This window comes from Octodon degus, unplaced genomic scaffold, assembly GCF_000260255.1.
Source record: "Octodon degus isolate 3935 unplaced genomic scaffold, OctDeg1.0 scaffold00170, whole genome shotgun sequence".
NCBI lineage: Eukaryota > Metazoa > Chordata > Mammalia > Rodentia > Octodontidae > Octodon > Octodon degus.
Window position 1 is genome coordinate 5,191,222 of NW_004524746.1, and position 27,219 is coordinate 5,218,440.

Sequence of the window (27,219 nt, forward strand, 5' to 3'; positions counted from 1 at the left end):
ATGTGTTAATTATTGAAACTGTCCTACCAATTTGGTGTGAAACTGTCTCATTGCTATTTGTTTCTCAATAAAATTTTTTGGGGAAAAAAAAAAAAAGAAAAAAGAAAAAAGAAAAAAGAAACAGAAAACCCCCCCAAAACAAAAAAACCTTATTTACTCAGTATGAAGAATGAACCAAAAAGATTGTTGCAAGAAAGAAACAGATAATAATATATAACTTTCTTTTCATTGAAACAAGAATAACTAGTAATATAAATAAAACCAATTACCCTATACTACCAAAAAAATTTTAAAAAAATAAAAAAGTAAAGTCATATTAATACGCTGAGCTGTAAAAGGCTCAAGTTAGTAACTTTTGACATTGCCAGTCATGCGGATAACCCAGTATGATAGACTACTGGAATATATTGGATTACTTTGCTTAATTCACGCAACTATGATATATGAATAGCAATGAAATTCCCATCTCTGACAAAAGTATACAAAAAAGGGGATATAAATGACCATTTTGTAGTGAAAAAAATTTTTTTTCTGTATATACAAAATAGCATCGAGATATAGCTAAGAGATATAGCTTAGTTTAAGAGATTAAACTAAGTGATATTTTTTAGTTTAATGAGAAGAAAGTTTTGAATAGTGTTTAGACAAAAAAATATCATGTCTGCATCTTGTACTATGAATAACTGCAAAGACAACATGTAATGTATTATTGTAACTGTCGTACTAACCTGTATTGAAACTGTCACATTGATACTTCTTTAATAAAATAAAAAAGGAAAAAAACCTAAAAACAACAGCCTTGAGCCCCATGTATTATGCACAGCCTTCTGCCATGCAAATTTATGGCATCAGATATACATCTCCCAGGGATTCTAGGTCCATGTCCACCATGTACATTTTACTGGATACATCACGTTTAATATGTACAAGAGCCGAACTCCTAGTTTTTTAAACTTGCTCCTATATCTGTCAAGGAAATTTTATTCTTCTACCCACTGCGGTTAAAATCTTAGGCGTCATCCTTCACTCCTTATCCTTTCAAACCTCACTTTCCACCATCACCAATCTCAATGATCACTTTTTATTGGTACTGTAAATCTAGCTCAAGGTTCCATGGTCTGTTGTTCCAGCTACGGCCACCACTCTACTTAGAAGCTTCTAGTAGTTTTTCCATCACATTTAAATTCAAAGTCAGGGTCTTCAAAGCCTTATAAATGGCACCCTATTTCACTACGTGCACTCTTTTTCTTGCCCCAGCCATACTGGCATCCTCATTATTTATCAACTTGAAGTACTCTGCACTTGTTGTTCTTTCATCTGACATACTTTCCACAGCTATGTACCCCTTAAATTCCTTTGTCTTCTCTCAAACATCACTTTATTTAGGCTTATTATTCCATTCCAAACTGAACTTTCTTCAGCTTGTAATTAATCTGTTGTTAATTTTCTATGTTCCTTTTCTAAATTTTGTCCTTTACCCCTACTTAGTATACTATAATCCCCAAGCTTACTCCAAAATGGCAGATTTTTGTTGTTTGAATAAAATCTTCGTATTACTTTACAACAAATATTTATGGGGTAAATTAGTCTAGTCTCTCTCTTTCTGTAATGTAATATAGGAATAATACGAAGAAAAACAAATAAGAAAAACAAAAGTTGCCTAAGTACCTTAACATACCATGTTCTAGCTGTATGCAGTGGCACATGTCTGTGATCCCAGCTACCTGGGTGGCCAAGGCAGGAGGATAACCAGTTTGGGGCCTACTTGGAAAATATAGGAAGACCTTGCCTCAAAATAAAGTTTAACCAAGGGCTGGATGTATAGTTCAGTGGTATAGTATTTGTCTAGCATACAGAAGGCCTTGGGTTCAATTCTGAGCACCCTCCTCCTCAAAAGACACTGAGGTCCCTACAATGTAAAGGAAAAATAACATTTATTGAGTACCAACTATATGCTAGGCAATCTTATGATTAAAAACTATTTTAATCTCAGTCATATGATATATAAATTCTATGTAACAAAAAATTGAACTTCACTGAAATAGTTTTAATAAAAATAAAGATATAACTCTATTATATACTAGATCTCAAGCTGTTAAATCAGCCAAATCTATACTACTGCCTTTTTAAAAGAGCAATATTCATTTATATGGTGGTGTCTATGTTCAAAAATCTTAATATGAACTGGTTTATTCAAGCGAATCTTTTAATCTATGGGAAAAGGTGGAGGGTTCAAGAAAGTATTCTTTTAGTGAATCCCAGCATCAATGGAATCACCTAATTTTTCAGCATTAACCTTCAACTGATCAAAGAAACTTTGAGAATTTATTATGGCATTAAACTATCATAGGAATAAGATCCAGAAATTTCAAGCCTCTTACAGATGTTGCTTGCTAGGAATTCTACTAGTATTTGTCACCACAGGAAACAAAACTACCATTCTTCCCAAGTTGTTTTTCCAGTGTTTTGTAATGTCTATGGTTCTCTGACACAGTAGTTACATAGGTAGTAATTGGTTTTTTTTTTAATGTATTTAGTACAGAGTCTACAGGGTTTCACTCCATAGATCGGACTCGTAGTGATTCTCTTTTTAGTCTCCCAAGTGCTGGGATTTCAGGCACATGCCACCATTCCTGTCTCACCGCTCCCTGGAGGCAGGGCTGGTATGGCACGCTGGGGATCAAACCCCACCCACTGCGCTCTGCCTAAGCAGGAGCTTTAGTGAGCTGAGCTATTTGGCTGGCCAGTAATTGTTTTGAATACTGCCTAGAACCAGTCTCAGCCACTTACTCAATTAGCACCCAGGAAAAGCTTTAAAGATAATTATAAAAACAAAAATAGCAGAACTTCAAGCATCCAATTCGGTTTCACATATACACACTCACACACATGTAAAGAAATACCTGAAGAATGAATGGCTTTGCTCCTTTTCTGCATCACTTCCATCAATGCACCCACAATACCTGAGGTGGGTGCAGGGGTTGGTGGTGTAGACTCTTGGCCATCAGACACCTTGGTAAAGAAAATTATGAACACTCAATTACGGACTGGAAATGCAGCTCAGTGGTAGAACACTTGTAAGCATGTACATCATCTTGGGTTCAATTCCCAGGACCATACAGACACACAAAGAACCTGAAATATAAATCTTTAGCAAAGAGCTTCTCTCCCTAAAATGTCTTGATATTTTAGAATCATTTCTTATTTTAAAAGAATACAGGAGAGAAAAAAAAAAAAAAAAAAGCAGGAATATCTGCAAGCCCAGGATACGATTAAATTAAGAAGCAAATTATCTTTAAAGGTATATCCAAGAAATATTTCCTTTCCTGCATATTGTCATTAATACATATACAATACATTTTGAAATAATGACTATGCTTACTCTCCCTTGAATAATACTTTCCCCAAGTAAGCCCTTGAGATACTTCTGCTCAACTCAACACAGACCATTAGATGACAGAATGTAAACAGCACTACCAGGGGCTGGGAGCTCCTCAGTCTAAGGTCATATTCAGATTCCTACACTTACTAGGCGGGGACCACATTAAGATAGCCAAGAGCAAGAGCAGAAATTCATGTTGTCTAAGAAAAGCTGAGTTGTATATGTGTATGTTGTGCCTATATCATATATAAAGTTATAATTAATACGTATATAGTATAGTTCAAAAATAAACCTCCCTTCTCATGGCATGTAACTTTTCTTTCAGGAGATTAAGAAATTTTTAAACTACACCCATAAGTCAAATAACTATGCCTAGTAGAAATATATTTATCTCATCCTAAGTATATTGAGAACAAAAAACTTCCATTAAAGTTAACCTTTCCAGAGTAGTACATTAAAAACTTATCCTTATCCCCAATATTCACAATGAAAAGTGAAGAATATAGGAAAAATGCTCAGGAAAAAACACAAGTTTGAATGTACTGCTTTAAGTGATTGCTCAAAACAGTGAGACATTTTTGTACTTTTACTATTATATCTGACTTTACTTATATTACCTATATATATGTATAGTATCAGTATAAAGATGAAAAAAGTATAGCTGTGCTACATAGTTATATGACATTTTAAACATATATTCTTATTTATGTGATATTCTAAATCATTTCATGAAGAAAATGACTTAAGACAACTCCTCTCCCATACTGCTTGTCTACCTAAAAACCTTTTCCTTTAACAAAAGGAAATACTTCAATTCGTGAACTTAATTCTTCCATGATTCTGATCACAAACCAAATTCTAGTTCATGAACTGAGATAGCGCTGTATTCTTAAAATACAGACTCATTCATTAGCACTTAGGTTTTAAAGACCATTAGATTTTTAAGAGATTATTTAAGAGATAATTAGGCTTTATGTAACTATTATTAGTTCAGAAATACCAGAAGTGGAGAGAATAACAAAAAGTTTCAGAGCTTTGTATTTTGTGTGAGACTTTAACAGCAGCGAGGGCCACCTTTTAGCATCTGGTAATACAAAGCAAGAACACAATCATCAAACATTTTTTTAGTATAGTATTTACTTGGACAAGGCTACTTGAGGTACTATAAACATGGAATTCACAATATATGCTAAGTGAATACTTAACTCCTGGTAGCTCTTTAACTAAATTGGTAATTTCATGTTAGTCATATTCATCACTGAATATCCTGATACAGAAAATCTACAGAAATTTCATATCAAATGTATAACTTGGCAATAATTTACTGATTATGCACTTTACAGTAACAGTGATTATTTAGGGCAATATGGCTTAGTATTCTACATTTGGGTAAGAAAGTACTTTTCTCTCTAAAACAAATATAAAAGCCAATTTACAAGCTGTTTCTCTTGGGCAACAGGACAGAGGCCAGAATGGAAAAAGTGAGAATAATAAATTATAGGCGGGGCATTTTAAGTCTAGCCTATCCCACTAGGTTTAAAGCGATTTTTACATTTTTAGATGTTGGAAAAAAAGAGTATTTGTAACCAGAGTAAATTATAAGTAACTCAAATTTCAGCGTACAGTACAAGCTTCATACAACATCATGCCCCTTCGTTTACTTCTGCGCTCTTGGTGAACGCTTCAGAGGTAGAACGGCAGACCTGACGTGCGGCCCCAGGGGCCTCATGACCTCTAAGCCTAAATGTTTGCTGTATGGTCCTTTCCAGAAAGAAGTTTGTCAACTGCCGGAAGAGTAAATGACCTACAGTATTAAATGCTTATCTTGTCTGATACAGCAAATCCAACACTGCCATCGCTGACATCACAAACACTACTTTCCTGTGCAGACTGAGTCTCTGATACTCTAAAATTCAGTATATGAACACTTTAAAGTAAGATTTAGTTTTCGCAGTGACTGATTTGGATTTACTGAGGTGACCCCAACTGTTCTGAAGTAGGACTGCTTTAAATTATCCACAGTTTAGTAAGAATTTTAAAAAAAGATATTATTTACTTAAAACTAAGAATTCAGAACAATGTATTGCAAACATACTACACAAGCTCATTTATATGAAGTTCTAGAATAGGCAAAACTAATCTATGAATCAGATGATGATTGTTTTGGGCAGAACCAACTAGGAAGACACATAGGATAACTTTCTGGGGTGATGGGACTTATACATATGTATTTTGGTACCGGGAATTGAACTCAGGACTTGCCAGGCAAGTGCTTGTTCCACTGAGGTATCTTCCTGGCCTGACTATTCTATATTTTGATATAAAAATATGGATTACATAGCCGTAGGCATTTATCATCTGAACCAAAAATTCACTGATTATACACAAAGATATTTAAAAGTTCATAGGATTAAAACACTGAACATAGGGCCGGCCTGATAGCTCAGTGGACTAAAGCCCTTGCTTAGGCAGAGCACAGCAGCCAGGGTTTGATCCCCGGAGGGCCATGCCAGCCCCACCCCCAGGGCGTGCTGAGATGGCAAATGAGACTGGGCGTGGTGGGGTGTGCCTGTAATCCTAGCCCTTTGGGAGGCTGAAAACAGGAGAATCACTGGAGTCCGATCTATGTAGTGAGACCATATACACCCTGTCTTAAAATAGGGAGAAAACAAAACAACAACAAAAAAACCTGAGCATAAATAATAGAAAAAAATAAAAGAATACATCAAAATTTCATTCTGCTAGCTGATATAAAATGAAAAGGTCAGATTACTTACAGATTTCAGTTGAATACCCTGTCGTATCTGGTCTAAAAGTGCATCCCTTCCAGAGCAGGACACTGGTCGACTGTTCTGTTCTACTTTTTTTAGCTGAGCACCCTCTCTGATTTGATCTAAAAGAGCCGCTTTGCTTCCGGCAGGCGCTGGAACTTGATGGTCCCCATCAGATGGGAGGCCAGGGGGAGGCGGTGGCCCAGGTGGAGGTGGAGGTGGAGGCGGTGGGGGTGGTACTGAGGACCCTGTTGTCACTGACAGAGGTGGAGGTGGTGGTGGGGGCCCTGCAGGTGCTGAGGAGGGAAGGGCTGGAGGGGGAGGAGGATACATCCTGTTCGGTGGCGGTGGCGGGACGCCCACTCCTGGCCTGGAAGGCGGTGGTGGAGGCGCAGCGGTGGGTGCTCTGGAAGGTGGCGGGGGAGGGGCACCTCTTCCCCTGGCAGGGGGAGGGGGAGGGCCTGAGCTGTGTGGAGGAGGAGGAGGGGGAGGTGGACCTCCTCGGGATGGCGGTGGAGGGGGTGGTGCTGAAACAAAAACAAAAACAAAAATGAAGGCATCCTTTTTGCCCCCGTAAATATTCTATTAATAAAGTAACATGCCAAAATAAAAACAACAAAAACCAAAAACTAAAACCAAGCAAAAACAGCCTAATTTTTGCATTTTATTTACAAATATTAGCTGAACACTCATATCTTGCAATTTTATCTGGAAATAAAAGCTAGCTTAAAGACCACCCTTCTGTTGTTTCCTGAAAAACACCAACTGAAACAATAGACTATAAGGTTTGGGGTTCACTATCAGTGCTGAAGGTAAGAGGAATGAGCAAATTTCAACTTTAAAAATAACAACAACATAATGAAATTCAACATTTTATTTCAAAAGCATTACTTTACATTTTAGTAAAAAAGAATGAGTATCTTCCCTTTTTAAAGTATCAAATACATTTATGTGTTTTAAAAATATGAAACAGGGCTGGTGACATAGCTCAAGTGACTGCTTAGGCAAGTGCAGGGACCACAGGCAAGCCCCAGCACAGGGTTCCACCCCTAGTACCACACGCTGTGCCATTCCTGTCCCTGGGTGTGCTGAGCTGGCCACTGAGACCAGGCATGGTGTTCCACACCTGTAATCCCCGCAATGGGGAGGCGGAAAAGCAGGAGGTTCACTATAAGTCTTGAGCTGCATAGTGAGACCCTGTACCAAATACATTAAAAACCAAAAAACCAATAAATCAATTTCATCCTAAATGCAAGCGTAATGCTTTTTAAAAAAACATAATCCTTTAATTTACATGTTCTTTAAAAATATGCTATTCTACTTTTCTAAAAGTGGTCAGCAATTGTGAAACTGGTATTAAAGTTGATTGCTCAATGGAAATGTTTATTTATTTATTTAGTGTTTTTTTTTTTTTTTTTAATGGATTTGGTTGTTGCAGGGTCCTTGATAGTTTCTCTGACTGCCTAAGCTTGCCTAAGCAGGCACTTTAGTTCACTGAGCTATCTCGCTGGCTCCTCAATGGAAACGTTAATTATTTATTTAGGAGATATGAACTGATTACTAACAAATTAACGGAAACTATATAAAATACAGAATTAAACTAGTTACCATTATTTTGATAATATTTACATTCTTATTCTACTTATGTGAAAATATCATAGGAAATCAAATCTAAAAGTATAGAAACATCAGACTATATGAGAGAATATGAATACAACCTTACAAGTTAAATTTTTTTTTGATATTTCTGGAGAGATATTTTGCCAGCAATACACAGACTCATGTAATAACTTATCACTTCCCCATTCAAAAACGATCAGAAGAATTGACACGTTAAGAATAGAGATACATTATCACCCCATAGCTACTTCTATTTACTGATACAAAACATAAGGAAGTACTGAGGAATACTCTTACCCAATATATTCCGTTAAAATACCTACCTTAATTATAAATATCAATAGGCTCAGATGCTCAGTAATAATACAATGATATCAAAGAGGAAAATTTCAAAGGGACTAAAATCGTATCTTTTCATTTCATTTGGGATAATCATGGTAATCATGCTATTGAAAAATTATAGTCAAATATTAAAAAAAAAACACCGAATGAACATTAGAAGGGACAAAACTCCCATGGACCTTGTTCTGGGGATAAGTAATTTTCAAACTGCAAATCACAGACAACTACAAGCACAAGTTGCTTACATAGCGATCAGTGGAAGAATCCTGTGTCACTAGGTGTTGCAGGTAAGGCTCACCCGGTCTTCTCACTGAACTTAAAGACTTAAAACTTGTAAGAAGCACAGTTGCTTTCTAACATACTTTCAATTAAAGGGGGAAAATGGGAGGATGGCACATAATTATTATGTGCATTTTACATAAGAGTGTGTATCAGACCCTTCAAAGAGATACAAATTTAATTTTAATCAGTTTTAGGTTTGTATTTTAAATTGCAATAGTATTTACCCAACTGGCATAGTTTATAATTTTCTCATCATTTATTCACAAGGAAAGGAACCCAGGTTATTTCACTATTTTATTATCTTACTAAAATTCTAATTAAGTATATCGTACTATAAAATTTTAATTAATTTTCTATTTTAAAAGCCTGAATGTACCTGATCCTTTATTTTACTGTTATATGACCAGAATTATAAAGTAAGTAATCACATATTTTTCAAGGATTCATCAAGTTTAAGTTAAAGCCCTTTTGAACCTGCAGTGAAAATCCTGATTGGTGTAATCTGGAGTCCAAGTAATACCCATTCAAATAGACCTGCTTAGAGAATGGAGAACCTTATTGTGTAATGAATAAACTATTGGCCGAATATAATTGGAGTGTAGTAAAATTTTATTATCTTGAAGAGTGATGTCAAATATTTCTGTATTTTTTAAAAACATCAACTAGCAACTTTCTGTTTTAGTGGTCTGTATTACATCTACATACAAAGGAAAGTATGAAAGATAGGAAATACACTATATCCCATGTAAAAACATGAAAGAAGTGAGGCAGAGAAAGACAACACTCTGTGAATGAGATTTACATGCCTACATGAACCAGACACCACATACCACTTGGAGACACTCTGATCGGAATTTTCAAGATTTTCACCACAAACACCAGGCAATAACAAGAGTTGATGTTTAAAACAAAGAGAAAGCAAGGAAACACACAAAGAAGAAAGCATAAAATAAAAATTACAGCAGGGCCAGCCAGATAGCTCAGTGGATTAAAGCACCTCCTTAGGCAGGCTCAGGGACCGGGGTTTGATCCCTGGGCATACTGTGCCAGCCCTGCTTGAGGGGCACACTGAGATAGTAAATGAGACTGGACGTGGTGGTGCATGCCTGTAATCCCAGGCTGAAAACAGGAGGATCATTATGAGTCTGATCTGTGTAGTGAGACCCTGTAGATCCTGTACTACATACATAAAAATTACAACAAACAAAAAGTCTATCAAATTTAAACTTACAACTTAAAAAAAAATTCTTAATGGCACCCTACAAAGAAACACTACTAAACTTAAAAATAATTACTTCAGATCAATAGTAAGAATACTAATAGACAATTCTCTAGTATGCATAGGAGCTGAAAGAAAAAATTATAATTTATGTTTAAAATAAAAGCAAGTTTGGGATGTAGCTCAGTGGCAGAGCACTCAAGGCCTAAGCACCAAACAAGAAGCAGTGCAAGGAATTCAGAAAACACTTAAGAACTGATCTCACGAACTCTCATCAACAGAAAACAGAGAAGAACATTTTATCACAAATTTTAATTTATGGAAATATTGCCAATTTCCTAAGTATTTTAAAGCTGTGTGTTTAGGTTTAGTTCTCCCTAACTTGGTAATATAAAGATATAAAAGTATTTTATTCAGGCCAGTAACTACTTATTAGTAATAACAACAACAGTCTGGGCCAAGAGGTTTTTTCTTTTTCTTTTTTTGGTACCAGCAATCGAACTCACGACCTCACACTTGTCAGGCAGGCACTGATCCAGGAGGTATTTTTTATATGGAACTTCAATAAAATTATCAACTAAGGACAAAATATAAGCTCTAACTCACACAGAAATAAACTTTTCTAAAAGACTGTTTATGTCCAAAATATTAGTTTGAGTATACAGTAGAAAACTACACTGGAAGCATATTTGAACGTAGGGCATATAAGCTCTCCCTCCTCTGCCAATCAATACAGCACAGCATGCGTAACTCAGCACTGCATCAAATCATACCCCACATACATACCATTCCACTGTGGTGGGCCTACAGAAGAGATCATTATCGGTTAACAGGCTTCGAACAATTACACACAGAGAGACATGTGGAACTCCAAGTCTATTTGCTTTCATAAACTTCATTACACAACTTGACCAAGTGACTGCCAAGCTGTGAGATCTGATTCAGTCAGTTTTACTTAGGGTATTTTCAAGACAATTTCATTAACTTCCCCATTTTAGGTTTCCACTAAATACTGAGTCGCATTATACATTCTAGAGCTACAAGATTTTAACAAATTATTTCTTTGCCTTGTTACTCTTTCTCCAAAATGTGTTCTACATTGAAATCATGCTTTGGTGTGAATTATTAGGCTTCACACTGACAGTTAGGTGACTGAATCTAATACATAATTTTTATACCTTATACTTCACTCTCAAAGCACATTTTTTTTGGAACCGGGAATTGAACTCAGACCCTTGTACTTGCCAGGGAAGCACTTATTTCACTGAGCCATCTCCCTGGCCCCAAAAGCACATTTTTTAATGATTGTGATTTTAAGATAATTTAAGACTCTGCCTAATTTATTTTTAAAGAATGTACAATAAAAAGCAGTGAATATATATATATCTACATATACATAAACTCCAATCCAGATAATAAAATACACCTTCCATTACAGAAATTCAGGTGAAAGGGCACCAGCTTGGCTGATTCACTAAAGTCAAGAGTAATTTATAACATAATTCAAACAGCGGAGACACCACAAGCATCACTATGCTATATGGCAGAGGTGGGTGACATGAGCAGAAAAAAGACTTTGAGGACAACAGGAGGGATCTCAACATTACCCAGACCTGCACACTGGGACTAACCTTGAACACTGAGAAACAACCATGATGCTGTGCCCAGATGGTTTCTTTAAACTCAAAGCATTTGAAAATATGTCCAAGTGAATTATTGAAACTGTCCTACCAATTTGATTTGAAACTGTCTCACTGCTATTTGTTTATCAATAAAATTATGGGAAAAAAAAAAAAAAAAAAAAAAAAAAAAGAAAAGAAAAAAAAGAAAATATGTCCGCAAGTAAGTTTTTTATCATGCTAGCTTCAGTGGAACTAGCACTGTTTCCACAACAGTGATATTATTTTAATATAAATTGAAAGGTTGTATTCATTGCTATCAAAAATGTTATATTAAATTTGTGCATAAAATTTTATACATAGTATTTCCATTTTAAACTAAGATTTATGAAGGAAAAAAACTGTATCTTTACATCTAAATATCCTGAGAGCAGTACTGGGACTGTAATGTGTATCGAATACATGAAAGAATGAATCAATATACCAAAGACTGAATAAACACCAACAATGACAAAGACAAAGCTGGCTAAAAACTAACTTAAAAGATGAATATTACAGTGAAAAGTATTTTTTTTATGATAACTGTTACAACACCACTAAGATAGGGGGTGTTTTAACTATTGGAACATAAGAAGTTGCAAACTATGCTGTCAGGAACCAAAAGAAAATTTTATACTTTGAAAAATATATATATATATATATATATATATATATATATATTATTCTTATTATTATTTTTTTAAGTTTTATTTTTGGACAGGTTTTTTTTTTTTGGCAGAACTGGGGACTGAACTCAGGCCCATGGGCAAGCACTTATTCTACTGAGCCATCTCCCTGGCCCAACAATTTATATTTAAAAATTAAGAGAAATGTTAAATTATTTATATTCTGAAAATCCTTACTTTATTCCTCAGTGACACTATTTAAATTCTGAGTCCTGAATTATAACATAAACCACTGTAATGGTGTGCCGGTTTCTAAAATTAAGTAAAATATTTAGGTAACTGTAATCTTTTATTTTAAAACAGAACAGCTAGAAGATTTTATATGAATTTTCATGAATTTAATATAAAATTTTTATAATAAAAGCAGTAAATGCAACCTTTCGATTTATTCTAAAACAACATAACCAATATGTTAAGCCAAATAAAAAATTCTGCTCAAGGAAGGTTCATAGACTGTCTAGGGACATCTGTCATAAAATCGATTTCAGGAAATTTAGAAGGAAAATAAAAGAGAGATCCAGGTAATTAAGTAGTTACCTTGCCTTCGTAGTTCATTTTTAACAGCTTCCACACCTCCTGTTTTTTCAATGAAATCATATATAACTTTTGATGTTTCTCTATCTTTAAGTTGTGCCTCTGAGATGCCACACATATCAAAAAGATTCTTCAGTTCTGGATCCAAATTATTTAGCTACAACAAACAAAATAACTGCTAACTATCTATTACAATTCTTTAAAAAATAAGCATGATAAAATATAACACTTATCTGAGTCCTTATGGCATTATTTTAAGTTTATAAACTTTTAAATGGTTACATTATTGAAATAACTGAACTTTTTAAACCACGTAACAGTTTACCCTGAGCATCACTAGGATGGCACCTGTGATTATGTACTGACTATCACAAGTGCTGCAAAGACAGCTATTATTTCAATCAGTTGATTCTTGTATTATATAAATTTGATAAAATTGCCGTGTTTATATTTCCTGCTATATTATTTTCAAAGGGAAAAGACCAAAAAAAACAATACAGAATTTCAAAACAAGATAGGAAATTAATGAAGATTATTATACTGCATATTGTTATCTTCAAAGTAGTTGCTCAGATTACCAGTTAAAGGCATGAAGAAATTCATCAAACAATATAAGCACTAATTATTCCTTTCAATGAACAGAAACTAGTAGTACAATTATCTCAGCTATCTTGTACATATACACATCTTTCTTTTCCTGCCTTCTCTTTTCTCCCATCCTAGTTGAGCAGTTTCTTTCCTTTTCATAATACCTGCTATACCTTCTGATTCTTATTTACTCTCTTAGCGTCTTACACTAAAGAGACAATATGATATTTACACATGTGAGTCTGGTTTATTTCACTTATAAGTATGGTCTCTGGTTGCTTCCATTTACCTATAAAGTCTCAAAATTATCTTTCTTTATAGCTTAGTAATACTCCTTTGTATATTACCTTATAAAAATTAACAAAAAAAAAGCAATTTTTTGGTCCTCCTGTATTTAAATAATTAGGTTAGTGTTTAACAACAGAACCTTCACAGAGGAGAACAAAATGGATTTTTAAACTTTACTCATCTTTTTACTCTATTTAAAAATGGTGTGTCTCATTCAGATTTCTCCTAACCCATTCACGATTCAGATACCTTCAGTGTTTCTATTCTATCTTGTCTTGGATTTAGGTACAATTATGAGTAAATACACAAAAAAGTAAATCAATCTAGAATCTGCAGGCAAGGACCTTTTTGCACCCAAATGCCTTGCTACAGTGCCAACACAAACAGGTACTCAATATGTCTGCAGAATTATCATCAGAGTTATTTAACCAAAAGGACTATGAATACCAATCATAAACAATAATTTCTTTCTAAAATACTTTACAAAAGCTTGGTAAGTGCATCCAGCCAAAATTATCAGTTAGCAGAAATAGCTCCTTTAGGCTTTCCAAGCATAAGATTTTATTTATTGAATAAATAAAAGTCAAGGAGCACAAAACAATTTGTCCAAAAACTTAGCAATAACAGAACAATTCCATGTTTTCAAATCTTAGTGCTATACCCACAGAAATACAAGCACATTCAACTAAGCCGTAGAATTCAGACAGCTACATTCAAAGAAAAGAAAGCAGAAGGATGGACAGGCAAGAGAGAAGAACAAGACAGTGCATAATACTCCCTATATTTTGAGTACTAATAAGTATGACTTCAAAAGATACTTACATCAAAGCCTGTATTTGGATCCCACCCAACATGTCCAATGTGTCTAAAGTAGAAAATTAAAAACAATTGAATAATAAAATGCAGAAAGTGTATTTAAAGCATACTATGTATGAAATCTAACCTATCCTTGAATTTCAAATTGAATTAATATGTAGTTTTCATAGGGATAAGCACACTTTGGGGAAAACTATACGCAAGGAGTCAAGAGACCTGAATTCCAGCCCTGGTTTTGCTACTATTTGAAAAAGTTTTTGCAATATCACCCAACATTAATTCCTTTAATTATTTCATTAGTGTAAGATTACAACTGCTATACTTATGACAGACTAGGCAAAAGCTAATGAAATATGAATACAAAAATGTTTAAATATATAAATACCAAAGGCTTTTCTTTTTGGCCTCTTGACAAAACTTATAAGCATTTCCAAGTACAATTTGTAGATCAATATGAGAAATCATTTTATGTTTAACAGCTAAATACAGAACTTTTCTAATGAGAAAAAGTTGGTATCATCTATGGAGCAATTATCAAAATAAAATCTCCAACAAAATGTACAGTTTTCAAAAAGTCCAATATAAGCATCCTTTCCAAATGGAAACATAGATTCTGAAAGTAAAAAACTCAAGAGCAGCAGTGAACATATAGAAGTACAGATAAGAACAAAAGAACTGACTTACTGGAAATTGCTTGGTGTTCCAATATCTGCCTTGGTTAATCTCTTCTTTTTAGCTTTTCCTTTCTTCTTTTCTTTGGTATGGGAGATATTGTTGACTTGTGGTCCATAAAACCTATTTGTTGTGATTTCTGGATTTTTTATGTCTACTGTAGCCATGGGCAGATTAGGACCTACAAATAAAGCCAACATAATATTAAAAAGATGCAATTTAAGAAAATAATTATACAACTTATTTTAAAATCAGCATTTTCTGAAGTAGAATCACTTCATTACCATAAGTTAAAATTTAAGTCTGCATACTGATATTCTATAACAAAGTATTGGCTACATTCCTAAAGCCCATTAATACTTAAAATCTTATCAATGATGAATTATTTTAAATTATACTTGCATTTTTATAAATTTAAAGCTCATGAAGAATGTAACTTTGGCAGAAATTATTTGTTTTCCTAAATTTTGACTATAATTCCCTCATACCCAACATATTGCTCATTGGTAAATGGTATTTATGTAACATAACTATTAGAATAAAGACAGGGAAGGAAATGTTTAGCTTGTTTTAAATTAAAGAAAGAAATCTAGTTATATCTCTTTAATTTCAACTTTGTTAGCCTATGAGGGAAAGAAGCACTTCTAAAATTATTACAAATTTCCCCAAACTGTCATATTTAAGTGCACTAATATCTTCCTCACCAGTAAACATTTATGCATACATGTGCACCAACACACACCCTTGGACTATGAGAAGTACACAGGTTAAAACTTAAATGGGAAATACTTTTTTTTTTTTTTTTTTTTTAATGTATCTAGCACAAGGTCTACAGGGTCTCACTACACAGCTTGGACTCATAGTGATCCTCCTGTTTTCAGCCTCACAAGCGCCAGGATTACAGGCACACACCACCATGCAGTGTTTCAGTTGTTGTCTCAGCAGGCTTCGGGTTGGGGCCAGCAAGCACCCCGTCCCTGTGTTTGCCTAAGCAAGCGGTTTAATTTGCTGCGCTATCTGGCTACCCCCCCCCCCAACCTTTTTTTGGAAATACTCTTATTAAAGTACATAGCTTCCACAAGGTTCAATGGTAAAAATATCACAGGTACTTTTGGGTACCATATGCAGCATCTTCAAGGAGTGATTAAATTAAATAATGCAGCAAAAACTTGCATCACCTGTTCCTGAGACTCCATTTTAATAAACATTCTCTGTCCAACTTCCTCTGAGAGGATTGTATTAACAGCAACTTTCAAAATGTACAAATATCACCATTTGTAGAATAGGAGTTAAGCCAGCAAACTTGAGATTACTATTCAAAAGCACCTGAATGCAAGGGTGGCCCTTACCTCGCTATGGACACTTGGATCTGGAGATAAGGTAGGTCACTGTGCCTAACCTTGTGCTAGAAAAGTGACATATGCTGAACACCTGCTTTCCTTCTGGGAGTGTGAATCACATATATGATAGGCACAAGTACCTAGATGATTATCCTGCGTTAAAACCCCTGGACATTGAGTCTCTAATGAGTTTCTCTTTTAGGTAACATTTCACATATTGTCACAATTCATTATGAGAGGAATGTTTAGGACTCCACTGGATAAAGTTTTAGAAGCTTGTGTACAGATTTCTTCCTATGTTGTTCCACTTGTTGATTTTGTTTTATATATTTTATTGCAATAAATATATGTAGTAAGTACACCTAGCTATGGAGTCCTGTGAATTTAAGTACATCACCAACAAAGGGGTTGACCCCAGCACCATCACAGAATGATGTATACAAAAAGTCTACTTATGTTTACATAATAATGAGGTTGGGTAGACTTAATTCAATAGCTTAAATGATTCAAAGTAGAACATTCTCTTTTCATGAATTTAATTGGTGCTCTTACAAGCTGGATGTACATGGCTTTGAAGCAAAGTAATTCAGCTGTCTCTGAAGAAAGTTCAACAGTGAAGAGGACAGAAGCAAACTACATGAGGGCTGGCCAGACAGCTCAGCGGACTAAAGCCCCTGCGTAGGCAAAGCACAGGACCTGGAGTCTGACCCCCGGAGTGCCAAGCCATGCTGGCCCTGCCCCCAGAGGTACACTGAGACCACGACTGAGACTGGGCATGGTGGTACACAACTATAAGCCCAGTGCTTGGGAGGCTGAAAAGAGGAGGATCACCACCAGTCCTATCTGTGTAGTGAGACCCTGTACTAAATACATTTAAAAGAAAGGAAACAAAATATATATGGAATACATAACAATGTTTAACTTATAAGATGGTCACACTGTGTTTTCCCTTCTCCCTCTACTCAAAAATCAGGCATGAATATATTGTTATGAATCTGCAAAGCAACTACAAAATATGGAATGATCTCTCTTGAGGTCTTTTAGATAAATTAACATTAAATGTAAACATTAAATTATTTAAATAAGTACACATAAAAATACAATTATAGAGATAAGAGACTAATATAGATGGAAAATTAAGTTGATTTTCTACATCCTTCATTTTACATATGAAAACAAAGGACAGAAGAGGCAGATGGCTGTATGACCTGTACAAAGTCAGGTAGTTGGTGACTGACACAAAGGTCAACTGTAGTATCTCGGTTCCTAGCCCACGAATTTTCTCACTACTAATTATTTTGCTCTTTGGACAAAAGTTATGAAGTGAATGACAATGCTAGTATAACAAATGCCACCATACATTATTGCTTTACCAATTTGTCAGTTCTCTCAGTTTATAGTCCCACAATTTATTTTTCAACAGATAGTAAAAGCTCAGAATTTAGAAAATAAATATGTTTACAAAAGAAAGATTTAGAAGACCAGGCACTTGGTTGTTTCTGTTGATAACAATTACCCACTTTGGAATTTAAAGATGTTAGAAAATAAGTTTAAAATAGCTCTAAAGACTAATTCCGTTTCAAAAGTGACACGCTAAAAATGTTAACTTGCATAAAGCACTTTTTAAAATATGGTAAAGAAGATTTCGTAACACACTGAAAGTCATTTAGCTATTCCATTAATGGTACCACATTCACTCTACTAGATACTATGAAATGGCAGGGGCTATTGTCCCTCTTATTCAAAGATATTCAAGTGGTAAATTATCTCGTTATGTTTAAGGACAACTGTCAAGGGTAAAAGTTTATCTTTTGAACAGCAGACATTTCTAGTTAATTTTAAATCTAAGAAAACAAACCCAAGTTTCTCTTAAATTCCATAAAAAGCAATGAACCCTCACCAATGTAAGATAATTGAGAAACAAGTGGCCCAGAGGCCTCTGATGTCAGTCAAGAAATGAGAACAAATCACTGGAAAGTATAAGAGCTGACTGTGAGAATGAGCAAAAAAGACATTAAGAGCTAGTGGAGAACACAGTAGTTTGCATTTTAGGAATTTATGGGACTTCAAATACAGCTACAACTTGAAAAGACGTGATAAACTGATAATCTAAAGCATCTGACAAGGGCTGGGGAGATAGCTCAGAAGCATAAGCGCCTACCTGGCAAGCGCAAGGTCCTGAGTTCGATCTCCAGTACCCAAAAAGTAAAAATAATAAACTAAAGGATCTGCCACAAAGCTCCTGCATGAATGCGGTATGGTTAAAGTGCACACTGCCACCTAGTGGTGGCACAACAAATGCAGCAATTCAAAGATGGCTTTAATACTGTTGTTTCCACACAATGGAATAAAGACAAATTGCCCAACTACAAGACTAATAATTATTCAATTATTGTGTACAAAACATATTTATACATATATAATAAAAATCACAAAGCTACTGGACGTATCTGTTATATAATTTTGTCTTTCATATTAAAAATATTAAGTGAAAAAAGTCGGGGACCACTACAAGAGTTAAAATTAAAGATTTAAAACCAAGAGGACTGAGAGAAAAAGAGACTGTACTTCAAAAGTGACTCTCTTAGGAGGGATCATACAATCATGAGACACCATTTTTACATAAAGTACTTCTGAATTCTATTGCAGAGAAAAAACCTTGATTGAACCTTGAATGTTCTATATGCACTGATTTGTACAGTATCTATACATTGTAAACTTGTGTTACTTTCTCCGAAGTTTTTGGATGACCACCACTAGGAAGTCTTCCCTTCCATTACTCAATATATGCTCACAGATGCTAAATAATAAATTCAAAAAGAGATCCACATGTTGTGTAAACCATTAAGGAAAAAATGTTTTAACACTGCATTAAAGTTCACAGATGAATGACATAACATCACTGCTTCTGCCTTTGCTTCTGCTATACACTAGCTGTCTATCTTGAGAAATATTATTTACTCTCTCTAGCTCTGTTTTTCCCTCAAAACCATTTTGGCACCTGATTAAAGGGCCAGGCTCCAGAGTCAGGTCACTCAAGGCAGAATCCTGCTCCAAGACATAGGTTATATGACTGGTACAGCTTGGGTCTCGGTGTCCTCCCAAAGCCTCATAAGGTCATGAAGGTGAAAGCTTTTTCAGAGGTGGCCAGATCTAAACTGTGTGATGCTAAATCAGGGGTGTGAATATTGTTAGTCCTCTGATTGGTTTTGAATAGCTCTGACGGGGCTAGGGGAGGTCCATTCTGGGGGTGAGTACAACCTATTCTAGGTGGTATATATCCTGGACAAACTATAAGACACAGCAAGAGGACTTGCTGTTTAGTCCTTTGTCACTTGCTACTTTGCTGCTAGCTGCCTTCTGCCTAACCTGGTCTGTTCCAGACTGCTTCTCCTCTGTGATGCCCCTCTGCCATGCTATCCTGTTTTGGAGCCAGCCAACTATGAAATAAAACTTCTACAAACTGTAAGCTACAGTAAATCTTTTCTCCTTTAACTCTGGATGTCAGTTATTTTATTTCAGGAATGAGAAAAAGTAACTAAGACAGTGACCTTGAGCAAATTATTTATCTGTGTCTTTTTGTTCTGATGGGAAGATCTGAGATGTTATATATATATATATTTTAAAAAAGCCATGTTCTTGATTATAATGAAAATTACTGGAATAACGATTCTTCCCTTCATTAGATTGGGGACACCCATTAAATGTGATGAACGCTATAGATCTTCTCTCCAGAAAAAGGATATAGACAAGGATAAAATTTAGTGCATGACTCATGGGAGGGTCTATAGAGTCTAAGATGAGAATGTCTCCCTTAGCGAACTAGGAATTTATCTTTAATATCTCTGATAGCCAATACTAAAAATAAATAAATGAATTCATCACACTTAAAGTGTTTATTATCAAGTTAATGAAGGCTGTATGCAGCTGTAAGTTCTAAACACATATAAGCACTTAAATAAGCTTCATATAATAAGCATGAAGTATTTTGAAATGAGATAACTCTTAAAGAAATGAATAAATGTGCTAGATACAATTTAATGTTTATGCAAGATTTTGAGACAACAATGTACAGTTTCTAAACTTAGGCAATTTCTTTAAACATACAATTAAATACTTCACCCTATGTATTCTTCCATGTTAGAACATCATAAATAACAATTAAAAAAGTGTTTCCAAAGTCTTATGTTATTCACAAATTAAAATAAGAACACTATGTTTCAGTAGTTAATCAAAGGCGCAATATATTAATATATGGAATATATTTCTGCAAAAATTAAATTATAACCTAAAATCTTTTTAGTCAATAACTATGAAACGACTTACCATTTGGGGGGTCTCGTCTTTTCTCTGTTGGAAAATAAAATGGAATATCATTAGACTTATACATTGCAATCACCAATAAAAAAATTGATTCACTTGAACTCCCATATTCTTGAAACAATTTACAGGTCAAGAAGCAAAGTTTTTCTGAAGAATGGATACCTACATAATGAGAGGAAGGGAACAAAACACATTCAAAGGCCTAAGAAAGTCAGCATGAGAACCTATAAACATTAAATGTCATAAATATGATATAAAAATAATAATAACAGTAATAATGAAAATGTGGACAGTGGATTTAGAGACAGAAGTGGGTGGGGAAGAGTAAAAGGAACAAAAAGAATCAAAGCGTGTTATGTACATGTACCTAGTCCCTAAAATGATTGTAAACTTCATGTATGGCAAACATGTACTAAAAGATAAAAGAAAAAAATCAAATAATTTTTGCTCATGACATTGTCTTTACATGTACAACATTATTCATCCTAGAAATGACATGTCACCTCTAATGCTTAATGTCATTGCTCATACTAGAAATCAAAATACAGAAAAAAGGCTGGACTGGAGTGTAAGGAGATAGGTCAGGAAGGCCAGGACTGGATCATCTAGGGTTACACAGTCCAGGGCTAAGGACTACAGATTTTACTCCCAATATGGCAAAAAGCTCTTCTAGAATTGTCAATAGGGAAGTGTGCAGGGGAATGCTGTGGTGCACAGAGCCCAACCAGGAAGCTCAAGGTAGGACAGAAGACCTATGGGTAGCCTGGACTCAGATGATGGCGGCAAGGGTGGCTTGCCAGCTCACATTCACTGCTTTTGAAGGACAAGCCAACAGACCAAATTATGCGGGAACACAGAGAACTTCAGTGATAAGATGGGCAAATTCCTTTTACCAAGACAGGGAAGCACAGCAACAGACTAGGAACAGGTCAGAGAAGGATGGGGGTTGGGGGTGGTGCTGGGATGGGACCAGGATCCAGCGTTCTGACGCTCAAGCATTAAGTCTGCCAAGGTGTTCTGACAGTCAATTTGGTACACAGCCTGAAGTAAGGGGAGAGGCCAATAACCTACACACTAATGGAGGAGTTATTAGCATATGCATGGTTTTTCAAATGCATGGTGTTAGAAGAAAACACAAATAAAACAAGAATAAAACAAAATGAGAATAACCAGAGAACTCTAAACACTGAGACAGGTCACAAAATAAAAAGCTGTGAATAATCCCAGATTTTGTGTGTGTGTGTAGGGGGGTACGACCTTCTCAGTCAGCTACATTCTGATCACCTCTCCTTTTATTTTAAAGACAGGGTTTAATTAAATTGCTAATTTCCTAGGCTGGGCTTGAACTTGCAGTCTCACTATGCCAGCTTCCCCAAATGCTAGGCCTACAAGCATGCCTGGTTTCATCATGTCCAGCTGAAAACCAGGAATTATCAATTCTCTACATGTATAGTCATATATCAGGTTTGTAAAGAGCAAGATATTATTTGGTTTTAGAAATTCAAGAGATTGAAGATTTTTTAAAAAATGTTATTTCTGTAGATCCTTAAATACAACATTTTCTGAAATTCTAAGTACCTATAACTACTTGATGAAATAATTATTTATAAATAATCAAAAATCAAAATCAATAGGATTAAGTTGGTAGACAAATAAAAAAATCTTAGCAAAGTGACATGTGGATGTATTATTCCATTTGGTGACTTGATAGAGTGACTCCAGAAACGTTTGAAGTTAGCAACTCCTCTGTGTCAATGACTGCCAATTCCCAGTTTCTAAGGCAATGTTTTCTCTGAACAGAAAGGAAGTATTACTTAAGCTAGTAGATCACATATAAAGTACGGAAATATACTAAAATAAATATAAAGCTCAGAATGTATGCTCTAAGAAGGAATTACACTGACTTGAGAATCACACATGTGACAATAGGAAAGCACTGACTGAATTAAAAAAAAACCCAGAAACTAAAAATACAGTGTTTAATCAAATTCAGAAATGTTTTAATGTCATAATACTAGCCATACATATTTAAAATTCAAACCTAAACACTGTACTTTGAAAAACCACATAATACTTATTGTAGATTTAGAGTACACTTCTCAGGATGCTATGTCTCAAACCTGTATCACAGGAATAGTTTACGACACTTTGTTTACTCAGGTGAATGAAGAGAAAGCTGTCTTGTGCTGGCCTCAAAACTGGGCATGGTGGCACATGCCTGTAATCCCAGAGCTGGGGGAGCTGAGATAGGAGGATCATTATGAGTACAAGCTGCATAGTGAGACTCTGTACCAAACACATTTAACCCCCCCCCCCAAAAAAAAAAAAAAAAACCCAAACAAAACAAAACAAACAACAACCCACTTGTTAAAGATTGTGTACAATTATCTTCAAACTAGAGTACTATGTACTCCAGGAAGTATAGAAACTCACCACAGGATAGCACAAGTCTAGTTTTGTAGGATGTTTGCCCACCTTAACTCCCAAATATTATTCCTTATAAAACTAATAATCTTCTTAACATATGACTTTGGAGAGACTCACCTTTCCTAATCCTTTTGTATTTTAGCAGAGTAAAGCTTGATACATCTGTCAAATAATGGTCCTATACCAATTAACCTGAAGCTCTACACTGTCCATCATTCTCTTATTATTTTATGTACATTAGGGTTATTTTATGCATTAAGTTCCATATGGTTTTACAGAAACAAGGCCATGTTTACAGATCTTGTTTACAATTTGACTTATTTGCTTCTAACCTTGCCTACAGTGTGTACAAAGAATGAAACACTAATAAATTCAAGTGGCATTAACACTTCAAAATTTAGACAAAGCAAACACTGAATTACTAGAATGAGTAAAAAACTATGAAAAAAACAAGTTCTCAATGATAATATTGTGAGGCTGGGGCCACCAAACTCATTTTGGAAGATATTAGATAATAAACATTTTAGGCTTTTAAAATCATACAGCCTCAGTGTTGCAGCAGAAAAGTAGCCACAGTCAATAATGTAAATTAGCCAGGGAGACAGCTCAGCAGTATGAACACCTGCCTGGCAAGCACAATGTCCTGAGTTTGATTCCTGGTACCAGACCAGACAGGTCAATTTGAAGACAGAAATCGGTCTAGGAGTGGCACACTGTTGTTACCAGGATCCCCTGCGGCATGCTGACTTGCTGCCATGATGACCCAGCGGACCGCTGCATGGCGCAGACCTGTCAGTAGACAGTTCTGAATTAGCCCAGTACAGTACAACATCACATGAAAATCTGCTTTTGCATCTTTAGGAAGAGATGAAAAGTGAGTCACTGGTTGACTCGGATACCAATGATGATTTGGTTCATGTAAGCCAAAGAAGACAGCAAGATATGACAGATATGACAGAAAAATACCGAATGAAGACCTTGGTTCAGATGAGAAAGAAAACAGTAATGTAAATAAATATTTGACTAGTCAGAATGCTACAAAATGATCATGCACCCAACATTAGAACTAGGTCAGAAAATGTTATCAGGTTCTTGCTAGGGGTGAAACCTACTGGATGGAATGCCAATGCTGCAATTTGATGCTGGGAATTATTTTAACAGATGATATACTACGAGATGTGTTAATATACACTGATAATGAAATACAAGAAAACACGCTATATGTATCAATACTAATACTCAAAAACATACTTATCATGACCTCATTACCTGAACTAAAAGCCTTAATAGCAGGACTGTATCATTCTAATTGTCAGACTCTAAAGGATTCACAGAGAAGCAACTGATGTGGTGTGATATTTTTAGAACAATGACACTCAAGATTTGTTTTCTTTCAAAATTGCCTACTTTTTAATGACAAAATATCTTGCCAAGAAAAAGCCAAACAATGTGGCTGATACTGACTCATTTGTGAAAGCCCTGTGAATCAATTTATATACTGTCCGAATATGGATAAACAACTTATTTCATGGTAGTTGTAGGCTTTGGCAATCTGAGCCAAATAAACCTCCCAGATATGAAGAAAAATATATGCCTTGGCAGATGCAAAAACATATTATCCCCAAAATTTAGAAATTTATTCTGGAACTCAGTCATCAGATCTTTCTTCATGCAGTAATAAACTTTAGATTTGTTACACCATTTATTTACTTATTTTTATGTATTTAGTACCACAGATCTGACTCATATTGATCCTGTTTTTCAGCCTCCCAAGAGCTGGGAATACAGGCATGCGCCACCATGCCCAGTCTCAATTGCTGTCTCAGTGCGCCACGGGGGCAGGGATGGCATGGCAGGCCAGGGATCGAACCCTGGCTCCTGCTCCTGCCTAAATAGGCGCCTTAATCCACTAAACTATGGCTGGCCCTACACCTATTTTTTATGGCCCTCCGCTATCCCACGGCCATGGGCCTCAACAAAGGCCACAAGGTGACTAAGAATGTGAGCAAAGCGAGGCACAGCCGTCCTTGTGGACGCCTCACCAAACACACCAAGTTCCTGCAGGACACAATCCAGGAGGTGCGCAGCGTCACCCCTTATGAGCGGCCAGTGCGCCATGGAGTTGCTAAGGTCTCCAAAGACAAACGTGCCCTCAAGTTCATTAAGAAAAGGGTGGGGATGCATATCCATGCTAAGAGGAAGCATGCGTAGCTGAGCAAAGTGCTGGCCGCCATGAGGAAGGCAGCTGCCAAGAATGACTGAGCCCCTCTGGAATAAAGCTTTGCAATAAGTTAAAATAAATAAATAAATAAATAAACGAATGACTATGGCTAGGTTTAAAAAAAAAAAAAACCCTAAGTTCAAAAATAGCTAGTAGATCACATTTGTCCCATGAGGCTTAGTTTACTGGCCCATTTCAAGTAACTATAAAAAGGAAAAGTGAAAAATGTAGCTGTTACCAGATTTCCTTTGCCGCCGGCTCAACAGGTCTGTAACTGCTTTTCGGAACTTTCTTGCTTCTTCTTCATTGGCAAAATTAAGAGCAACTTGACAAGTCTGCAACGTTTTCATTAGGGTGAGAAAACAAATGCAAGAAATTAGCTTTATCTAACAAAAATGCTAAAAATAATTTAGGACAGCAGACAAATGACAAACTGAAGACTTCATCTTTCAAACAAAACAGTAAATTGAATTAGATCTTTCAACAGGGCTTTATAAATAATCTGGATTAGAAAAGGCAATCAATGGAAAATTTCAACATGGCAATAAAAGAAAATGCGACTTACATCTCCAGCAAAAGTATGAAAATATCCTCTAGGACTATTATACACAAAGTTATTGTAGAGTTCTTGTTCCCACAAAAGCTTCCCATCCTAGAAAAAAGGAAAAATTCAAGTGAGTTATGAAAGGATAAAACTCTCCAGAAATGAAAGCATATTAATACAGTTATCTATGTTAACTTTTCTATATTATGACATGTAATATGTAGCTAATATCACATGATTTAATAACAAACCACTAAATATTGGGTAACTCTTTCATGAAACTTACATACTAAGTAAGTTTAGTTCTGTAAGCTAATATAATGGGCCAATTCTGAATACAGTCATTCAAATATATTACCATACAAATGTCATTGTCACACTGAAAAAACACATTTTCAACTCATAGTTCTACCAGTCAAAGATGGTATACCATCAAATATTACAGAATATTTTATATTCTTTTTCTCAATTTTACAATGTGGAAGGGTCAAATGTACCTTCACTGTACTGCTCACTAACAATCTGAAAATTCTTAGCTTTTGCAGAATGGCCTCTTCATTAAATACTGGTACAAGTAATAGCAATCAGGTTACAAAGAGACAGATGATTAAAATACAGAGATTAATTTAGAGATAAGTATTCCTATATTTAAAGCCGCAGTATAAGAAATATATTTAACCTTCATAGGAAAGGCAGCTAACTATGCAACATTCTGTACTGATTATCTTCAAATGGAAATACGTGGTTAGAGAAACTAATAACTTTCCTATTTGCAATAAAAGGTTCTAATCATATCACAATTTAAAATATGAAGCATATATTGTAGACATATTACGATCAATATAATAGAATTCCTTTAAGCCTCAGTGAATTTGTATTTTATTCTATACATAGTGATGAAGAATGTATCAAAAAACTTAGGGCACTGATGGTGAACCTTTTAGAGCTTTCAATGATATACACAGCCCACTGGGGCATCTTTGCCACCAACAACTTAGGGGTCTGTTTCAAACTCTGGATGTGCTGTCATTTCTCATAATCACTGCCACTGCTAGTAACAACAGGGCAGCTGCATTACTCATGGGAACTGGGGTTTGTGGAAATAGATTTTAACAAGCACCAATTTACACAGTACAGTAACTTAAACTTCATTTAATTTTTAAAAGCCACAAACCAGAGATATAAAATGATCTAGCTGATCTTATTAGTGCACAGCTGAATGTCAAGTTTTAATTTTCTATAATTAAAATCCCTTTCTACTATTGCCGCATGTAACTTAACTATGGAGACTTGTCAACAAAGAGATTTAAAAAACATACAATGGAATCCTCACCTTAGCAAAATGAAAATTACTTCTATGGTAACTGTAAGAGATAAATACCTGGTAAATGGTATCCAATGTAAGACAATGTGGATTTATAATTAAAACTGAGGAATATAAAGCTATAAAAATCTCAATAGCCTTATGATAAAAAGCCCCACAAGGAAAATGGGTAGAAAATACAT

The 27,219-nt window shown here is 35.3% G+C and overlaps 1 protein-coding gene across 3 annotated transcripts in view; it reads right to left on the bottom strand.

Annotated features, from left to right (window-relative positions):
• Wasl (Wiskott-Aldrich syndrome like) overlaps nucleotides 1-27,219 on the bottom strand; it is a 62,573-nt gene that overhangs the window by 4,827 nt on the left and 30,527 nt on the right. For 2 of the 3 annotated variants that reach the window (XM_023703415.1, XM_023703416.1), the window contains exons 3-11: nucleotides 25,735-25,821; nucleotides 25,408-25,504; nucleotides 20,525-20,548; nucleotides 14,871-15,039; nucleotides 14,193-14,235; nucleotides 12,498-12,651; nucleotides 10,403-10,420; nucleotides 6,160-6,680; nucleotides 2,904-3,012 (exon numbers count right to left, since the gene is read on the bottom strand). In XM_023703415.1, the coding sequence (XP_023559183.1) occupies nucleotides 2,904-3,012; nucleotides 6,160-6,680; nucleotides 10,403-10,420; nucleotides 12,498-12,651; nucleotides 14,193-14,235; nucleotides 14,871-15,039; nucleotides 20,525-20,548; nucleotides 25,408-25,504; nucleotides 25,735-25,821 (1,222 nt within the window). The remainder of the gene's footprint in view (nucleotides 1-2,903; nucleotides 3,013-6,159; nucleotides 6,681-10,402; nucleotides 10,421-12,497; nucleotides 12,652-14,192; nucleotides 14,236-14,870; nucleotides 15,040-20,524; nucleotides 20,549-25,407; nucleotides 25,505-25,734; nucleotides 25,822-27,219) is intronic. The other variant, XM_004643313.2, reaches the window with a different exon arrangement.